The sequence below is a fragment of the Tasmannia lanceolata genome, unplaced genomic scaffold (genome assembly GCF_043159265.1).
Source record: "Tasmannia lanceolata isolate RefF3 unplaced genomic scaffold, GAP_Taslan_0.1 ptg000018l, whole genome shotgun sequence".
NCBI lineage: Eukaryota > Viridiplantae > Streptophyta > Magnoliopsida > Canellales > Winteraceae > Tasmannia > Tasmannia lanceolata.
Window position 1 is genome coordinate 4,857,190 of NW_027518695.1, and position 20,313 is coordinate 4,877,502.

The window sequence follows — 20,313 nt, forward strand, 5'->3', positions numbered from 1 at the left end:
TACAGCCGTCCATCCATCCAATTTGCAGCTCAGCCAAACGACATGTGGGATCATTAAATAAGTGTCTTTTTTTAGGAATGTCAATGTGGTGGGCCCCATCAAATGAAGAGTCTGGATTGTCCTGATGTCATCTCAATAATCCTCAATTAAGGGACAGCCGTCCATTCAACCATCGATCTAAAAACCTCAAAAAAGTTCTCTAATCTGATGATCCTACCTTATCCAATTAGCTATCTACTATCCAATCTGTAGATGTTTTAATAAATCAATGGTTTGGATCATCCTATGTTGATGATTATTGGGGCACGTTCTACATTGGGACCCAGCAAATAATTTTATTTTTAAATATGGGCATGTAACTCCAAAGGCGTATCTCGAGTGAATCTACCTTTTCTTCCTTCATTGAAAAAGAAATAGGGCAATGATAAATTTGCCCCATTTTATTTCCCCAGCCATCCCTTGTATACTAAAATCTAAAAAGAGAGTCACAAATGCACTAGAAGAGGTGGCTCGGGGAAGAAAACGGGGCAATTTTATCACGTCCCTATAAATATTCTGTCGTACGATGCATACTCTCGTAAATTTTGTAGGAACAATTACCAATGGGGGACAAAAGAAATGAAAGAATTGTCATCAGGACCCATGCTTTTCTGAAATTATCAACTAGGGACAAAAGATGTCCTGTCAGTATGAACTTTTCTGAAATTTTCACCTTGTTTCTTTTCCTTTTTTCTATTTTCACTTTTTTTATTTTTACCTTACTAGTCATCTTCCTCCTCAGGCAGCCACCATTGTTGCTGGCAAGTCTTGAAAACTTGAAAGTTGGGTTCTTATCATCTTTCCCTTTTTATCTAGGTTTTGTTTTCCTTTTCTTTTTTAGGGTTTTGCACTATTTTTCATTCCTCAGCATTTTATTTATCTTGTTTAGGGTTTAAATGGTTTGTATTTTAGGGTGTGTTCTGGAGATAATGCAAGGATTGCTTCACTTACTTTTTCGAAGACAATTGGTTGTATAAGAAAATTTTGATCTAATACATAAATGGATGGCTACACATTTTTTATGTACTTAACTTTTTTTGTAATACACGAATTGGGATGTAATACATGAAGCACATTTAATGAATACAACATCCATTTTTTTGTTATTTCTATGATGAGCAGAATTGTAATGCCATTAGAAGAGTTGTTAAAGGCAGGGATTTTGAAGCAGAAGGGGTTTATCAACTTCCTAGAAGGGGGTTAGCAACTCTCAGAAGTAGGGTTACTAATTTCCGAATGAGATTATCAAGTCCCTCAAAATTGGTTGAGGGTACTGGAGTTTTGGAAGGGGGTTTTCAAGTCTCTGGGATTGGGGTTATCTAGTATACAAAATGGGGTTACCAATTTCTGAATGGACTTATCAAGTCCCTAAAAATTGGTCGAGGGTACTGGAGTTTTGGAAGGGGGTTTTCAAGTCTCTGGGATTGGGGTTATCTAGTATACAAAATGGGGTTACCAATTTCTGAATGGACTTATCAAGTCCCTAAAAATTGGTCGAGGGTACTGGAGTTTTGGAAGGGGGTTTTCAAGTCTTTGGGATTTGGAGTTATCTAATATAAAAAATGGGGTTACCAATTTGTGAATGGGTTTATCAACTCTATGAAAATTGGCCGAGGGTACTGGAGTTTTGGAAGGAGGTTTTCAAGTATATAGGATTGGGGTTATCTAGTATCAAAAATAGGGTTACCAATTTTCGAAGGGGCTTATCAAGTCCCTGAAAATTGGCCGATGGTACTGGAGTTTTGGAAGGGGGTTTTCAAGTTTCTGGGATTGGGGTTATCTAGTATAAAAATGAGGTTACCAATTTCTGAATGGGCTTATCAAGTCCCTGAAAATTGGCAGAGGGTACTGAGTTTTGGGAGGGGGTTTTTAGGTCTATGGGACTAGGGTTATCCAGTATAAAAAATGGGGTTACCAATTTCCGAACGGGCTTTTTAAGTCCCTTGTGAACACGTTTTTACTTCCTGTCTTTTTTCACTCGTTCATTTTTACCGTTTTTTTTTCTTTCTACCCTATGATTCATCTTCCTTATCCGCCATTGAAAGGGAGAAGGAGCAAAACCCTAAAACAAATGAAAAACAAAATCTAGATACATAGAGATAGATGGGAATGAACTCACGTTTCAAGTTTTTGAGACTTCTCAGTAACAATGGTGGCTGAACAATGAGGAACATGACTGGCAGGGAAGAAGGAAAAAACAAAGTTGAATATGGAAAAGTAAAAAAAAAGAGGGAAGAAGAGAGGAGAGAAAAGTGGAAAAGTAAAACTTGTTGCTTAAGGAAAGGGCATTTTTGTCCAGCTTGTAATGACAAGACCTCTTTTGTCCTTGTTGATAATTTCAGAAAAGTATGGTCCAGTTGACAATTTCGTTACTTTTGTGTCCCTCATTGGTAAATTTTCCAATTATGCATAAGCTCTGAGATCTGCTCAAACGACTGACCCATGTCGGTTGGTGTAAGCCCTTATAGTCCCTGATTTTTCAAAAAGTACTGTACGGACCACAGTATAGGATGATCCAAACCGTCCATATGATGGGCCATAACGTAAATATATTTTCCCAAAAAATCATTTCCATAGGATGATCCCAACCCTCCGATCTATAGATAAACTGCATATTATGGAAACCTCTATAGATCTGAGGACTAGGATCATCATATGGAAATGATTTTTTGGGCACAACCTATTTACGTTGCCCATCATATGGACGGTTTGGATCATCCTATAGTGTTGTCCGTACAGTGCTTTTTGAAAAATAAGAGACTTTAAGGGCTTACACCATATAAAATCTCGTCACGCAGAATGACTCCCAGATTTTCCTTTCATTCTTTTGTGGGTTAGAAGTTTTCAAGACAGAGAAAGAAAGAATGGTATACAAAAAGCTGGGAGCCCGTCCAAATATCTACTGTACTTTTGGCATGTTTATGGTGTGGATTTAACTGATTATCTAGTAGAGCCCAAAGAGAATTGGCAAGAACCAAGAGATCACACTAACCACTAGATCTTAGCTGTCGGTTTGGCCCAATGGATGTGAAAGATTGGTCTTTCATGTTCTCAAGTTATTACACTTAATCCAATGATATTGATTTGTCGTGGACAATCACATGGGCCCGACGCCCTGGACGCTGGGTTCCCATTGCTTGCACCAATGGGACTATTGATTTAGGGGAATCACGAAGGTGACCTCATGAGATCAATACAAGGACAATCAAATGAACGCTTAGGATCAATCAGAAGTGGTACCCACATTGTATTACATTGGAGTCGAGCCCTAATGAAACATTCTTCATAGTACAGGTGGGGTCCAGCATGCAGTGACTCGGATCTTTCTTGGACAAAAAGCTCACCGAACAAACGGTCCGAAAGTCTCACCCTCTTTGATTGGTATGATTTTTCAACGTGGCCCGTAGAATCGACCTGTTGTGGAAGTTGGTTTCTGTAACCAACTCTGGTAGGAAAGGGGGCTGGGATTCTTCTTTTCAAGAATTCTAGCTGAAAACCACAAGACTGTAGATACAGGTTGTCATATTTTCTATAATATAATTTAGGGATTTGCTAGGGGAATGCATCTCGCGGCGCGGATGGGCCGTTGCATGTGAGAGCAGCCACACAGGCGCACATTTCATAAGATTTTCTCTTCATTCACTAGGTGGCTGCTTTCACATGCAATAGCCCATCCGTGACATGCCTTCTGCATGGACGCTAGCAAATCCCTATAATTATTTTGGGAAATGATATATTCTACCTTTTTCTTCCTTAGGCCACCAGGTTGTAGTGTAATGGGTAGTCATAAGCAGGGTTTTAAATTTCGGTTTCGAGTTGTGTTTCGGCCCTCACCAAAACTAAAATTTCAGCTGAAATCCGGTACACCATTAAAAATAATATTTTATTTAAGAGGAAATGGTTTGTGAGCAGCTCCTTAGATAGCTTATATGAACATGGATTTTTAAAACAAGGGTGGGCCCACATTTTGGGGGTGAGCGAGTGATTCTCAGCATTCATTTGGAAGGCCCCATCATGGACGGAGTGTGTGTTGTAAAATCTGTTTTGGAGATGGGAGAAATAGAGTAGAGAGGAGATGCTTCAAGGCGCGATGTCGCTTTCCTTAAGACAATATTCGCCCCCACCAGTTAGTGTGCAAGGGGTACCACGAATATGCCTCCAAGATACAATGAAGCCTGGTGTTATCACCACCAAGATATCTGTTTACGTTTTGCACAAAACGGAAACAGACCCAAGAATCACCTTTAGAATGGAACAAGTATTTGAGACCCCTAGTTACTGTTTCTGCAGAAAACAGTACACTAGAATTGTTTATGGAATATAATTGTAAACAGTAATTGTAAAGGCTTTTTGATGAGAGTTTAAGGCTCTTGAATTTGTAAAAATCAAGTCACACAAAGTAGATTCCCTAATTCTCTTTGCAATGGTGAGATTCTGCTCTTTTTATAGAGCTACTGGTGTCTTTTCTGTTGAAAACACACCCCTACAGGGCACCTCTTTAGAGCGGGCTTGATTCTGGCCGTTAGATCGCGCCCATCCGCGACTCTGTGGTCCAGATCAATCCTGGATTGACCATTGGGTTGTGTAAAAACCCTTTCAACCCCGTAACCATTAGATCAACTATCCACGGTGCGGATCGCACCCCTGGATGTCATGATCGTTGGGACAATGAGACACGATCTAACAGTCATCATCGCACCCGATCATCACTAGTCGTTATCACAATCCGACAAACCAGATTGCACCCGCTTCTACACTAGCCGTTGGAGCACTCTAGGCCCGCTGGGCCAACCGTTGGGTCCGAACTGAAAGCCCAACCCGCGAAGTGCAAAGTGCGCCTAAAAAGCGCCAATAAAGCCCATTGCCCACGCCGCGCGCGCGTGTGCGAACGGTGCGTTGCACTGTCCCGCGGGTCCACCCAATGGCTAAAGCCCATTGTTTATTTAAAACAATAAAGAGAAGAGGGAAACGCTATTTAAGCTTTTCTCCAATCCGATGTGGAACTATCTTTCAAAAGCAACTTCTCAAAAAGCAACCCCTTTTTACCAAATAAAAGCATTTTATTCATAAAATACTTGAAAAACAACTTTGTTTTGAAAATTACACTAACAGTGTGTACCAAAAAAAGCTCTATTGGATCATCCTAACCCATCTATTTGTGGAGGGAAAAAATGGGCAGATTTGTGATAAACAGTATCTGTCCATTTTTCCCACCACAAATGGACACCCTAAAATGAACAAATGGAGCTGACTTTTGGTACACCCCCTATACATGATAAGGCCTTAATGCTTACGCTCAAAATATGGGCACACCCTTATTTTAGTGCTCACAAATCATTTTCTCTTTATTTAATACCAAATTTTGACCGAATTTTGGGAAAAAACTATATAATTAAAAAAATTGAGATTTTTGGGTTGAATTTAGTAAAAATTAGGACGAAATTAGTTAAAAAACAAAATTTCAGCAGAAATCCGTAGCATTTCGGTTTCGGTGCTGTCTGGATTTCAATCGAAATTTAAAACCATGGTCATAAATACACCGGAGTCTACAGGGGGTTGTCCAAGGACAAAAAGGAGCGAATACATCACTTCCCAATTTATTTCTAGGTTTGTGTGGAACATTACAGACTTTGGCGTTTCCAGCTAGCTTTCCTTCTTTGAAGTTGGTAAGTCAAACAGGGAATAATAAAGGCAGATTCCTCAACCATTCATCTGCCAGTAAGCAAGAGACTGGCGAATGAAATTTTGCCAGGTGTAGAAACAGACAGACCATCCAAAACCGCAACCTCATTTGCAATCAAATCACATGTTTTATTCCGGATACGTCTTACTCGTAATAGAACTGACACTTGAGATTGGTGTCCTGGTGCCACTATCGTTTTTATATGTTAAATAAAAGTGCATTTATGATGATGACTAATTATATTGGCACTACCATGTTTTAATAATTGCACAGCCTTTAGATAGCTCTTTAAATAATAAAAAGACAAGATGAGTTTAGTGTAAATATCAAAACATGTTTGTGCTGATATCATTTCCCTTTATTATTCCTTTGATGTCATATTTTTCGGTGCCATTATAAATGAATTTTGAGGAGATTGTCCTATGGGAGCCTTCTATCTGGTCCCCCACCCCCCACGGCCACTAACGCTAAACGTTAGGTTTTAACAGCTAACTCAAAACGGAGGTTAAATTCTCGTTCTTCTTTTTTCTTTTTTCTTTTGATAACGTAGTGTGTCCCCACCCCCCTTGAATCATGTTAGTGCATGTTTCCCACCTCTCTCTTTCTCTCTCTCTCTCTCTCTCCACAACAGGAACACTTGATGGGCCCCCAAAATTCTCCTCCTTGGTGCCCAAATTCAACCAACTATGACAGTGTACCGTCCAGACCATAGGATGATCCAAGCGGTCCATTTGATAGACCACATCGTAAATAGGTTGTGTCGCAAAAAACCATTTCCATATGATGATCCTAGCCCTCAGATATAAAGAGAAATTGCTTATTATGGAAACCTCTATAGATTGGAGGGTTGTGATCATCTTATGCAAATGGCTTTTGGGGCACAACCCATTTACGTTATGGCCCATCAAATAGACGGCTCGAATCATCCTATGGTCTGGACGGTACACTGCATTTTCAAAAATATGGGTGGAGCCTAAATTGAGCCTTAATCTTACTGTACGAACCACACCATAGGATGATCCAAACCATGGACGGCTTGGATCATCCTATGTTGTGGACGGTACGCTTCAATTTGAAAAATATTGGTGGGGCTTACGATTGGGCCTTAATGTTATTGTACGACCAACTCCATAGGATTATCCAAACCATGGACGGCTTGGATCATCCTATGTTGTGGACGGTACGCTTCAATTTGAAAAATATTGGTGGGGCTTACGATTGGGCTTTAATGTTATTGTACGACCAACTCCATAGGATTATCCAAACCAGGATCATCCTATGTTGTGGACGGGCCTTAATGTCACTGTACGACCAACTCCATAGGATGATCCAAACCATTCATTTTATGGGCCACAATGTAAATAGGTTGGGCCCCAAAAATCATTTCCATAGGATGATCACAACCCTACAATCTATAGAGGTTGCATAACATGTAGGTTCTATTTAGATTGGAGGGCTAGGATCAGCCTATGGAAATGATATTTTGGGACGCAACCTATTTACGTTTATGGCCCATCAAATGGACGGTTAGGATTATCCTATGGTGTGGTATGGGCGGGGCCTACGTTGTTCAAAGATGGCCCCACCATTCCACCAATGGTTTCTGTTGGGCCCACCAACTGTTGTGTGTGTGTGGAGAGAGAGAGAGAGAGAGAGAGAGAGAGAGAGAGGTCAAATGGGAAATGTGACATATACGTTAAAGCCTAACGTCGTTATGGTGACCCATGAATATAGTGTAAGTCCTTATTCACCAATTCATCTTAAGGCTCTGTTCACTTGTTTTCTCGGGAAAGGAAAAGAAAAGGTTTCTCGGGAATCTAACGTGGTATTAGGAACAGAAATTCAGGGAAACTGTGTAGGAAAAGGTTTCCCGCGCCTGTTCACGTGCGCAGAAACTGTGCAGGAAAAGGTTTCCCGAGAAACTGCTTGCCCTCATTTTTTCACTAGTTTTTCCGGGAGAGCAAATCCGACCAAAATAGTGGAATTTGGTTTCCCACACTTGTGAGAAAAGAGACATTTCCACATCATTTTTTACAATTTCCATGTCATTATTTAACATTTTCCACCTAGGCTTGTTACTTTCTCAGGAAAGCAAGCGAACACCAGAATTCTGTCTTGTCAAGGAAAAAAGAGGCTGTTTTCCGGGGATTTGCTTTCCCGGGAACGCAAGTGAACAGAGCCTTAAGGAATGACAGGGGACAATGACACTGCCAGCGGAAAAGAAACTCTAGAGTAAAAGAATATGATTGGGGCTTGGGACAAACGAAACTCTAGCGTAAAAGAAAACTAAAAAAGTGATAGTTGTCAAGGGTGAGATTGGGTTATTGTATTGAAGGCCGCACATTTCGACTAAAGCTCAGCGTATACACATCATACTCTCACTCCTTAAACACGAAAGAGGACCAATACACACACCCACATAATTATAAATCACACCCATCAGCTTGTTCTATATGTAAAAATAGTGAAAGGAATTTAATAAAAGAAGCCTTTTTTCGTTTTTTTTTTTTTTTAACCTTATTTCTATCTCATTAATTCCTTTTCCTTTCCTCAGCTGTTGTGGCACTTGGAGTATATAGATACATACAAATATGTAATAGCAACACAATTTACATTTATAAGATATTTAATAGGTGTCAAAAATTTAAATTTATAAAGTTTCAATTAAGTGTTTCATCTGCATTGGGCCAATTGGAATGATTGAATAGGGATGATAAATTTTAGATCTAATTGTAGCACCTTAAGGTCCTTAATGGATATTTGCAAGTGTCATTCATTTATCTATACGTAATGCTAACTTCTTGTGGCACTTGGATAGGTAGCTCTGCTCTTATGGAATTTGGTGGATTGTTCAGAACCATCATTAACCTACCTTATGCTCCTCAAAAGAGGTTTTAAATTTTGTATAGGGCATGGAATTAGGTAAGCATTTTATTCGAACAAATGTAGAACCAGAACGGATGGTTTAAGGGTTGGGCAGAGCCTCTTGAGTCTTGAGCCTACACAACCTAGCTCCAGAGGCCAGGCTTGAGTATAGGTGAAATTTTGAAGATGGGCTTTATTGGGGTATACATAAATTATACACAACCTAACTCCAGATGCCGGACTTGAGAGATCACCGATGAGTAGAGGGTGGGAAGTGGGTAAAAAACAAGGAAAAAATAAATTATATTTTCGGTGGTGTTTTTTGTTTCTTTGTTTCTCAGCCTTTTCTTACCCTCTCCTGTCTATCTCTCTCCCACCCTCTCTCACCATTGGGTAAGCTAACATTCCAGGAAAAAGAATCATAGTAGCCAAACATGGTAATTTTGGACTCACAATCGTTTCTCAAAATCCAAAGACATTGTTTTCTTTGGATTTTGAGAACTGATTGTGAGTCCAAAACTGATTATCGGACTAAAATTATGTTTAGGCCATGCGTGGCATCCTTGAAATAATATTCCATGGAATGTTGATGGAGCCAATTGTTAGAGATTAGGGTGGAGAGGGAGAAACTTGAGAGGGTGGGAGTGATGAGAGCATCAAAATCTCCGAAAATCAGAAGAACAACATACCAATTTTAAGTAGGTATTATTTTTTCACTATTTTGTAGGAATTGCTGACGTTCTCTCAACTCCCACCAACTAAAGTCTCTCCCTCTCCCTCCTCTCACACACTTGGGCCCACGATTATTCCATAGAATATTTTTCAAGGGTTGCCTAACATGGCCTTAATTTTGAGTTCAATAGTCAATGCTGGACTCATAATCAGTTCTCAAAATCTGAAACTAATTGCTCTCAAACATTGCCAAAACAAACATCGCCAAAAATACATTTAGGCACTGTTCGTTTCAGATTGTGGCAATTGTGGCAACCGATTGTAGGCCTCAAACCAAAAATACATTTTGAGTCTTGTAATCGGTTTGGGGCCTACAATCGGTTACCACAATCTCAAAAGAACAAGGTGTTAGGCCTTGTTTGTTTTAGATTGTGACTGATTATGAAGCCCAAACCGATTATTGGACTAAGTTTAATTTTGAGTCCAATAATAAGGCCCTGTTCGTTTTAGATTCTGACAACCGATTGGAAGACCCAAACCGATTATTGGACTCAAAATTACGTCTAATTTTGAGTCCAATAACAGGCTTGGGGCTCACAATCGGTAGTCGCAATCTAAAACAAAGAGGGCCTTAACATTCTCATGTTACCTTTCTCATTCTGTGTATTTCTGAGGGTGCAAAATAAAATTTTTAAGACACTCGTTTCCTTTACCAGCTGAAGGGGAAAAGAGTGAAGAATCTAATCTTCAAGGGGTTGAAGGACTCAGCCTAACTAACCTATCAATCTAGTTCGTGCCTGGTTAGTATGTTCTTAAGTTTTGTTTTTTAGCTTCCACCAAAGACCATCAGTTGAAGGCTAGAATTGTCGGTCCAATTTGTGTTATTTTTTAACGCTCAATCCCCTGCAGTAGACCCACCAGATGAATGGTCCATATCAACAGACGGCAGCCAGACATGTACGGCCAAGATGGGCATGATCCGTCTTATCCTTTGACAAGATAATTGGGTTTGATTCGTGTTAAGAGCAGCTCTAATGACTGTTTATCTAGATTTTTTTCCTCTCTTTCTAGGCCTCGCTTGATTTCTTTGATTCATTTCAAGAGTAACTTTGTAATAGATTCTAAAATGTAATATGCTCTACAGGAAGGAAATGATCCAACTTACCTCAACCAATTCCCTTACCAGTAATCCCCACAAGAACACTTGCCATCCTTGAAATGGTGGAACCTCTTGTTATCTCTCACGATAATCTCTCGCTCCACGACCTGTGACATGATCTTGATGAAGTTATGGCAATCCCCACAAATCCTAAGATTCTTCATGATTCTTAGGGTTGTCCCTGCTGGAGTACTGATCAGCCCGTAAGCAATCGCCAGCCTCTCACTATGATAAAGCAATGCCTTCTCTTTCGCTTCTTCATCAATGTCATGAAGCACATACCTTGTGTCTGGAACATAACCAGCATCCTTCATCTCCTTATTCAACTCCCTCAGCTTTTTGTAGGCCTCACTCTTATTAGGATTCAGGCTCTCCGGGTTCTGATTCGACTTGCTCTTCACCCTTCCATGACTTAATTTCAGATTTGTAGAAGATTTAGAAAGACCCAATTGAGATAATCTTTCTTTTACTCCTATCTTAGAGTAATTACTCAATGTCTCCCATATGAGCGGGCTCGGTTCAATCGGCATCTTTCGTATGAACTCCTTAGCTTCCCCAACCTTCCCAGATCTTCCAAGAATATCGACGACGCTTGCATAATGCTCCATTGACGGAACAATTCCATAATCCTTGCTCATCGATTGAAAATACCTACATCCTTCCTCCACTGCTCCCGAGTTTCTACAAGCTATCAGAACTCCTGAAAAAGTATATCCATTGGGTTGTAATCCATCCCTTTTCATCTGATTAAAGATTCTCAGAGCATCTTCCCCTCGCCCATTCCGTGCAAAGCCAAGCAGAATCGAATTCCACGATTCCAGATTCCGGTCGGGCATTTCCTCAAACACGAGGTGAGCATTATCAGTACATCCCAATTCACAGTACATCTGTACTAATTTGTTAGAGATTACAACATTGGGTTTGGATGGAGATCTCATTATATGATCATGGACCCTTTTTCCAACTTCCAACAACTTTAAATCCTCGCACGCTTTCAGTAGCAAAATGAGGCTGCCATTATCAATAGAAAGGCCACTTTTTTCCATATCATCCATGATTTCTAGAGCTTCTTTAACCTTTCCTTCTCTGCATAATTTCTCCAAATCCGACCTCGACTGATTACTATCAGTTAGATATGCGACTTCTTGACGAGAACATCTAAAGACAGCTCTGAAAACTCTCTTGTTAGTTTCATAATCCTTCTTGAAACCATCAAAGTGGTTTAAAAATTTGGCATCAGTGTGCCCAACAGCCATTGCTACTAGTTTCTGAGAAGAATCATTACAGCGATTGAAACTCAAACCATTCTTCGAGAAACAAGAGAGATCAAATGGGTATAAATCTGAATTTCCTGCCTTGGAAAGTGAACAGAAATTCATAAAAGTGGACCTTAGAGCCCCTTGAATCATTGTATTCTAAGTGGTGATTTTTCTGCTTTGCAGAAGAACAAAAGACTATAGAGAGAGAGACACATAGAAGAGATATCTTATCCATAGAGGAGGAAGACCGTTGAGAAAAATATCAAAGCCAAAAGGTGCAGTTATGAACTGAATTACCAAAGTACCCCTGCTATAAGGTACATTATACTAACCATGAATCCACCAAAATAACACTGATCGTAGGTGCAATAGCCTCTTAAAGTACCAAAATACCCCCAGTATGTTATGGGCTTTCTGAACTGAAATAATCAAAACAGCATTGATCTAAGGTACAGTAATGATTACCTTTTCAAAAAAAAAAAAAAAAAAGGTACAGTACTGAGTGAAATTGCCAAAATAAAACAGACAGAAGACACAATACGAATTAATGAACAGCATCAGTGAACTAAAATTACCAAAGCCCCCAATATGAAATGAACAGATATTAGATGAACTGAATCAACAAAACAGACAATACATGATATATGTGCTACCACAGCATGGTTAGTAATAGTGACCATCACCCATTAGACAATCCTGGCTGTTCATTGGGGTTTTCCCAAATTAATTGGAGAATTCGTGTCCTTTTCCAAGACGATCCCAGCCTGTGGTTATTTCTTGATTGGTAAGTGTCTTTCATGTGAGCGAGCTCAATGGTATTTTCTCTAGAAAGTCCGAGTCTGAGATGGGTTTGTGTTGGAGACTAAGCTGGAAAACTTCAGAGAATTCCTTGAGCAAGGATTCATGAGTAATATCCATTAGCTGACAAGCTTGTTTATGAACTGTGTCTTTAGTTATGACATCAGAGTATTCTCCCAAAAGTCCACTAATGCTTCCAACCTTGCGGTCCCTTATGCCGCACGGGACTATGTGTTGAAAGGGAGTAAGATCTGTGGTGACGTTCAGTGCTAGTCCATGATATGCTATCCACCGAGAAGCCCGGACCCCAATGGCAGCTACCTTCTGGTTGCCTGAAGAAAAAAAAAACAAGATCAGAAACAGAAGAAGGAATACTAATTGTATATACTATAGTTTTTCTTGTCTTGACAGGCAACCAGAGATTGATCCTACTAGTGAATCTCTTACTGAAACTAATTGTATATTGGCAATTTAAGGGAAGATTATTAAGAAATGGAAATATGTTTATCAAGCACTGATATTGATTGTACTTTCTTCATCTAGTGGATATCAAACGAAGAATGTCAGTTCAAACTTCAAAGAGTAGTAAATGACATTTTTCGAAAAAAGAAAGAGTAGCAAATGACATTGCAGTTTGCTTTAATGGCATCACGATTGGTGCATTGTTTAATGAAGAAAACACAGGGTCCTCTGCAAATTCCCTTGACAAATTTTCATGCAAATGTGCCCAAGTATCGTGGTTACTTTTCTGAAAACTTCCAGAATCCTAGAGACTGGAAAAAGAAGCAATAATATGAGCATGCAAAGTAATAGTAATCCGCATGCATAGACCCATGCAAGATAGAAGGGGCATACCAACCCAAACTCCAGTAAGACCCTCCAGCCGTGAAGCCTCGATAGAGAATGTTGATGAAAGAACCCGGATAACCACCTCCTCTAGTGACCTAAGGTACCAATGGAGATCCATCTTGTGATACCGCAGATTGATGATCGGGTACATAATGAGCTAAAAACCAACGTACAATTAATTAACATTAGAAGAAGATTTGTTTAATTTTTATTTTTTTTGGCATGAGAGAGAGGGGGGGGGGGGGGATAACGACAAATATTAATCAAATAATAAATTTTTTGATCAAGTATTAATCAAATAATAATTAATAATACAATCGATGTTAAAATAGTATTTCACACTTGACTCGGAAAGAAAACATCTCTAAATGCCCACATTAAGTAGGACACTTCTAGCAGTACATTTACACCTGTCGACACGCGTGTCTGCAATAAATTCAAAGTGTCAACTAAATTATAGGTTTGCAGTTCTACGCAGAGTGATCTTCGTATCAGTCTCACAAGCAGTAGAAAATCAGAAAAAATTACGATGATAAGTCATAAATGTGAGTGCATCCAGCTACACAGAGCTACAAGATGATAGCACAAGTGAGTGCATCCAGCTGAACCGTTCTGTCATTCCAGGTGCAGCCAATAGATGTTGGCTACAAGTTACACCAAAGAATGACAAAATAAATAATCAGAGGGAAAACATATTATGTTGAAGCATGAGATGCATATCTGCTGACATCACAGATGGGTTTTCCAACTATGTCATGTTACAGTAGAATGATTACCTGCCCAGGACCGTGATATGTAACTTCTCCACCACGGTCAGTCCGAAAAACATCATAAGGAGCATCTTTTAGCTCAAAATTCAGGAATTTCTCCGAACTACCAGCACCCAAAGTGTAAACAGGAGGGTGTTGTAGAAGAATTAACATGTCGGAATGATCTTCATCTGTTTCCATCAAAATCTTTCGCCTCCCTACTATAGATTTTTGCCACGACCAAGCATCCCCATAAGGAACAAGTTTCTTGCACAGATCAAAGCACTCACACCTCCTACTCATTAAATGGTAGGTGGTTATTGTTATTGTGTGACAAAAGTCAGAACCAAAGCAGCAGTTGGGCAAAAAATCAATCTTCCTCAAGAAGGAGGAGCCAAGCCCACATGTGTCGCAGGTGTTTAAAGCAAATTATTGTGTCATTAAAAGGACAAGACATGCAAAGGCAATTGAAAAAATAATGGGCAGAAACCTTTACATTCATAAATTTCTAATTGATAAAGGAAGTAGCAAATTTGGGACCCAGATCCAAAACTTCCAAACCATTCATCGTCATACTGGAAAAACCGCACCATCATCTCCTCATGCCCCACAAAAGTTCTACAAAATTGATACTGTATACATTCCTAGAGCTTTATAGTACAATGCAGTGAGGCACTATCATCAAACCATCAGAAGCAGACATTTTAAAAGGTGTAAAATTTAGTAATTAAAAGTGCTAATCTAGATTATTACCAAAATCATGTGTACATTTGTTATAGAAGCCAGTACATGAGTATACTGAGATTGAAGATGCTTACTTTGACGAATGAAGGACAAAATGCAAGATCAATGTAGTAAATGCTAAAGTGCGGTTATCTAGGGAACAGTTTTGGCACTAACATAGTGAAGGAAAAATATAATCTATAATTATACAACTCCTGGAATTCCCTTTATCTTATTCAAGTTTACCCTATCCTTTTCAGAGGAGTTTCTCCTAAAAAAACCATCTAACGCAGATTGCTTATGCTTAACAAAAACGTTAGTTTTGAAAAATGGTTAAACCTTCAGCTGATACCATTTATGAAATTTATACTGATGACTTGAAATAGGCTTAGAATGATTTAATTAGATCTACAAATCAATAAACAACAACAACAATTCCTTTTCCATTTGTTAGGGCCCCATCTTGTTGGCAAGCCATCCATCAGTTTGAATAACAAAAAGCATTTGTCTCTTCAAAGTAGAACTCAAATGGCCAAATTTTTCACCAGCTTCAGCTCTCTGTTATGTTCACATGTGGTTTTCAGTTGTGCATCCCACTATACACATAGCAGGTTGTATCAGACTTTTGTTGGTGTCTCCAAATGTCACAAAGGTTTCCATTCTACTTCCCATCTGAGTAGATAGCAGGTTGAGAAGACACATTAAATAGTCATTGAGTAAGAGTTTGATGGCTGGTTGCAAGAGAGACGGATTGTGGGTGGGTGATGGTGGTGTTGTTGCAGTACTGTCAAACCTTCTGATATAGTACGTCCCTCTTTAAGCTTCCGGTGGGTGTGATGAAGAAAATGGAAAAGATTCGAAGGAATTTCCTATGGAAAGGAAATGGAGAAGGCAGGAGGCTAAAACACTTAACCAAGTGGGAGGTGGATTGTAAAGAAAAGAAGGTTGGAGGGTTGAGAATGGGAATTCTGATATTAAAGAATAAGGCATTCCTTGGGAAGTGACTCCGAAGTTTGGAGAGGAGAGCGAAGATCTATGGAGGAAAGTCGTTACTGATGGGAAAAGAGTGAGGTTTCAGGTAGATGTTTGGTTAGGAAAGGTCCCATTAAGCCAACCATTCCTGAGTTTTTTAGGTCAGTTAAAAAATAAAGAAGCCAAAATTTCAGAATATTATGAAGGGTCGGTGGGAGAGTAGTTTGGGGTTTGTCATGTATAGAAACCCAAAAGAGTCTGAAATTAACAGCTTGATTAATTTGTTATGCATTCTAGAAGAGTGCTGTGTTTCACGGGTGTGAAAAGATCAAAGAGTATGGGTGCCAGATCCATGAGGAAAGTTAATGGTCAAATCATTTTTTGAGATGCCAGATCCAAGAGGAAAGTTAATGGTCAAATCAATTGTGTGTTATGCAGTAAAGAGGCAATAGGATACTCTCAAGAGATATTACTCAGGAATTGGTGGGTAGACTTCTGAATTTTGATTGACAGTGACTCATCGAATGTGATTACTTGGCTGAAAGCGGATGGATGTCCATGGAGGTTCGGTCAATACGTAAACGAGATGAAAAGGAAAGATGAGAGGAGTGGTAGAGGACGGCTTTCATGTTCGTAGAAGTGCAGATACGAATGTAGATAGGTTACTAAAATCGGGTGCAAGTAGAACAGAGTTGTATTATGGAAAGATGTTGCTTGATGATATAATCTTGTAATGCTGTTTCTATTTCATCTAACAAAGTTATCATTTTTGAAAAATAGTCAGAGTAGTTCCAATTTTGTGAACTGATGGCATCAGAAACATGAACCCCATATAATGATAGAGCTTGATATGATGTTTGGAGTTGAGGCACGTACCAATTTTTTTTTAAACTCTATGAATTACAATCTAAGAAAAGAAATGAGACCAAATTAAGACAACCAACTACCATGAGAAAGTTAAACTCTCTGAAATAGTCTAAGACAAATTTGTTTCATAAACTCTTCCTTCCCTAACACGTGACAGATGGCAATTTTAATATGCAACAACAGGGACTTTATGAACTACAATAGATTTCTAACCAACAAAACAAAGTACATGAGGCAAACGATCAGGAAGGATTTTGAAAATTTTCCTCATTAACAAGAAATACCAGTGTAGCAACATGCATGAAAATAAACATGACAGATTGCAAACTGTAACCGGAAAAAATAGGGATGAAAAGAACCACGATAAATTCAAACAATCAAACCATTCCCATTAGCATGAAGTAAACAATCATAGCCTTCAAAAAATCAAACCATGTAGCATGAGGTAACAAGAAGTAAACAATCAAAGCGAGTTCTAAAAACCATTCCCATAACAAGTAAATATATCTAACCTCCTCCCTCCATGATGACTTTTCAGAGCAGGTTCTCGAGCCTCAAAACTAGAAACTTGATCAATCTTGGATACTGCCATCCAATAGTATGATTGATCTGCTTTCTTCGAAATCCCACTCGTCGGAGATAGTGAAGTAAATCCAGGCGTTGCAAGAATCATCATATCTCATTGAGCTGCTTCTTAAGGAATGAAAATGACAATTTTAAATACATCCAATCCTAAGCCAAAATCCACCCATCTGGGCATGAAAAGGACATTAGAAAACAATCAACAGCATGAGAAATCCATGTCGAAATCTTCCCAAAACTGTGAAACAAAAACTGTTTTGTTGAATTAATTTCACATCCAGAAATTTTGGGTTGTGGACATTGTCTTTCAGTCCGAAAACAAATCTAGAATGCTGTATTTTGAAGTTTTTAAAGCCTGATCATATGGCCTTTTGGTGTCCTATGCCAACACTCATCAAAGGCAGCAATGCATCTATTAACTGATTTCATACTCAGAGTCATTACAGATGGACAGCAATGTGAAACAACTAATTACTCCAAAAGCTTATGCTGTTAGAGTTGGTGTTATTTAATCATTTATACTTCAACAACAAGTAAAGTCTTCTAAGATAGCCAGTCATGAGTAAATTAGAAATTGAAGCACTTCCTTACAGCAAACTAAAAACTAAGGCCAGTGTTACCAAAATTACTACACCCAGACAAACAATTTAAACTGATTCAAGATAACCCACTAGAAAATATTGGAAATTGAGGCATTAACTCACTACATTTCACCACTTAATTTGAAAATTTTGTCGAAGTCGAATGGAACAAAGAACCAAAAGCATAGGCAATCTCTATTAGACATTGTACCAAACACTATACGTGCATAAACAAATTTGAGCCAACAAAACAATCTCCTGCTTGAAACCCCAAATGGTAAATGAAATGCCTCGTTATTAAAGAGCACAGTTAAGAGATCTTACCATAAACTCGAAGAGAGAATCGAAGAAAAGAAAATCACGAGCGAGGAAGGGTTCGGACACGAGTACACGACAGATGTGGCGAGGTCGTTGGTTAATAGCTTTGAGCTTTATTTTTGGTCCCGTTATTACCTAGGGATCATCTGTTAGTCTGTTACAAAAAGGAAAATGTTATCAGCACTACCATATTTTGATGATCGCAGTGCTTACTTTTTAAGTATGGCCCTCACCATAGGATGATCCAAACCGTCCATTAGAAGGGCCACAGCCTAAATAGGTTGCCCCTCCCCCAAAATCATTTCCATAAGTTGATCCTAACCCTCCGATCTATTGAGGGTTATGATCGATCCTCTATGATTCAGTGCCTCTATAGATCGGAGGGTTAGGATCAACCTATGGAAATGATTTTTGGTACGCAACCTATTTAGGCTGTGGCCTTGCTACTGGACGGTTTAGACCATCCTATGGTGCGACCCATACCTTACTTTTTAATAAAATAAGGAGTGCGATCATCAAAATATGGTAGTGCTGATAACATTCCCCTATAAAAATGGGACAGAGTTGTAACTTTTAAGACTGTCTCACCTTTATAGAAGAGAAGGCCAATTACTAAGTGCACATATGGCATATGTTCTTAAGTGATCGAGACCATTCAAAAATAAACAGCAGGAAGACATCTTAAAAGATATTTTTCATCATCCTTGAACAGAGATCTAGATCATCTGATGAGAGTTCGACCAAAGGCAATATGGACAATTCGCAATGCCGAACAACTGAATTGTTTAGATCTTTGAATAAGGTAGGCCCCACCCAACTGAGGTGTCGTTGTATTAGACTGGAGGGTTTGATCATCCGACGGGGATGATTTTTGGAGTACAACCTATCTATTGTTGAGGGTCAACAAATGAACGGTTTGGATCTTCAAACAAAGTGGCCCAGAGAATTTTCTAAAGAATTATGTGTTATATGATGTATGAAGTGCCATATAATAGGTGGGCCCAGTGCACATTACGTCCATTCACAGGGCAGCCTATATTTTGGAGGAAAAAAAAAAAAAACAATGAAGTCCGCCTTGTTCGAAGATTCAAACCATTCAGTTGTTGGACCCCAATGATTCTAGATTGTGCCCCAAAAATCATCTCCATTGGATGATCCTAACTCTCTAAATTGTAGATAAACTATATCATATAGAAATCTCTGTAGATCGAAGAGTTAGATCATCCAACGGATATGATTTACGTTGGGCAGCATTTTTACGTTGGGCCTGACAATTGAACGGTTTAGATATTTTAACAAGTTGGACCCCACTTTTTTTTCTTTTTTTATTAAAATGTGCATCTACGTACAAACACTATATAACACATATTTATTAGAAAATTCATTATGACATACATTATTCCAATATCTGAACCTTTCATTGGATTGCCCTAATGTAAATCGGCCTCTCCCCCAAAATTGTCTCCATATTATGAATCCTAACTCTTCGATTTGTAGAGGCTGATTGGAAGGTTTGGATCATCCTATGGAGATGATTTTATGGGAAAGCCTATTTATGCTGGGCCCAACAACCGAATGGTTTGGATCTTCAAACCAGGTGGGCTCAAGCACAGGTGAGGCCTATCTTTGAAGAGGTTGGGCCTACCTCCTTCAAACATCTAAATAATTCACGTGCTAGGCTAACCAAAGGTGTGTGTGAGAGAGAGAGAGAGAGAGAGAGAGAGAGAGAGAAAGAAAGAGAGAGAGAGCTGTGTGGTACTGGTACTGGTTGCGGCTTCACAACCGACAAGGGGGGCCAATTTATCATTGGGGCGAATTCATCACCGCTCAAGATTTTTTATGAAAGAGTTAGCTTAACCATTTGCATGTAAGTCTATATGGGAGAAGGAAATGTCGAGGATGTGACTCCCTTCAACCTTAATCCTTTTTCGGGGACGACATGCTCGTACCAGATCTAGGGATGCAACTTGGGTCGAGCCCAACCCAAACCCGATGGGTCTAACCTGATTTTGGCTCGGGGTTGAAAATCCAAAACAAGCAGGGCCTGAGAGAATATGCCAAACTGCCGTCCGGTTTATACAAGGTTCAAATTCAAAATACTCTGTTGAAGATAAAGTAATATAACTGAAGACTGAATAGTCACCATTCGGGGCATATCAGGGTCCCAAATCCTCCTACATGTTCATACAACAAGCTT

At 39.2% G+C, this 20,313-nt stretch overlaps 1 protein-coding gene and 1 pseudogene across 4 annotated transcripts; both read right to left on the bottom strand.

Moving 5' to 3' along the window:
- Nucleotides 1-10,333: 10,333 nt before the first annotated feature.
- On the bottom strand, nucleotides 10,334-11,911 carry LOC143849740 (pentatricopeptide repeat-containing protein At2g15690, mitochondrial pseudogene; annotated as a pseudogene).
- Nucleotides 11,912-12,221: 310 nt separating this feature from the next.
- On the bottom strand, nucleotides 12,222-18,283 carry LOC143849741 (octanoyltransferase LIP2p, chloroplastic-like). 4 transcript variants are annotated; one of them, XM_077358913.1, is made up of 5 exons: nucleotides 18,123-18,283; nucleotides 17,148-17,328; nucleotides 14,101-14,368; nucleotides 13,331-13,481; nucleotides 12,222-12,807 (listed from the first exon to the last, which is right to left on the bottom strand). In XM_077358913.1, the coding sequence occupies exons 2-5, from the start codon at nucleotides 17,309-17,311 to the stop codon at nucleotides 12,473-12,475; spliced, it is 918 nt and encodes a 305-aa protein (XP_077215028.1). In that variant the 5' UTR covers nucleotides 17,312-17,328; nucleotides 18,123-18,283; the 3' UTR covers nucleotides 12,222-12,472. The 4 variants fall into 4 exon arrangements, with proteins under 4 accessions (XP_077215028.1, XP_077215029.1, XP_077215027.1 ...); XM_077358914.1 differs by having other exon boundaries at nucleotides 17,148-17,325; nucleotides 18,123-18,281; XM_077358912.1 differs by having other exon boundaries at nucleotides 17,148-17,387; nucleotides 18,123-18,281.
- Nucleotides 18,284-20,313: the final 2,030 nt, after the last annotated feature.

Bases quoted from the DNA above. Each gene is read 5' to 3' on its own strand.
- LOC143849741 (XM_077358913.1), bottom strand. From the start codon at position 17,311: ATGATGATTCTTGCAACGCCTGGATTTACTTCACTATCTCCGACGAGT. The intron at 14,369-17,147 runs GTTAGATATATT...TTTAATGAGTAG, and splicing joins AGTCATCATGGAGGGAGGAG to GAGGTGTGAGTGCTTTGATC. The intron at 13,482-14,100 runs GTAATCATTCTA...GTTGGTTTTTAG, and splicing joins CATATCACGGTCCTGGGCAG to CTCATTATGTACCCGATCAT.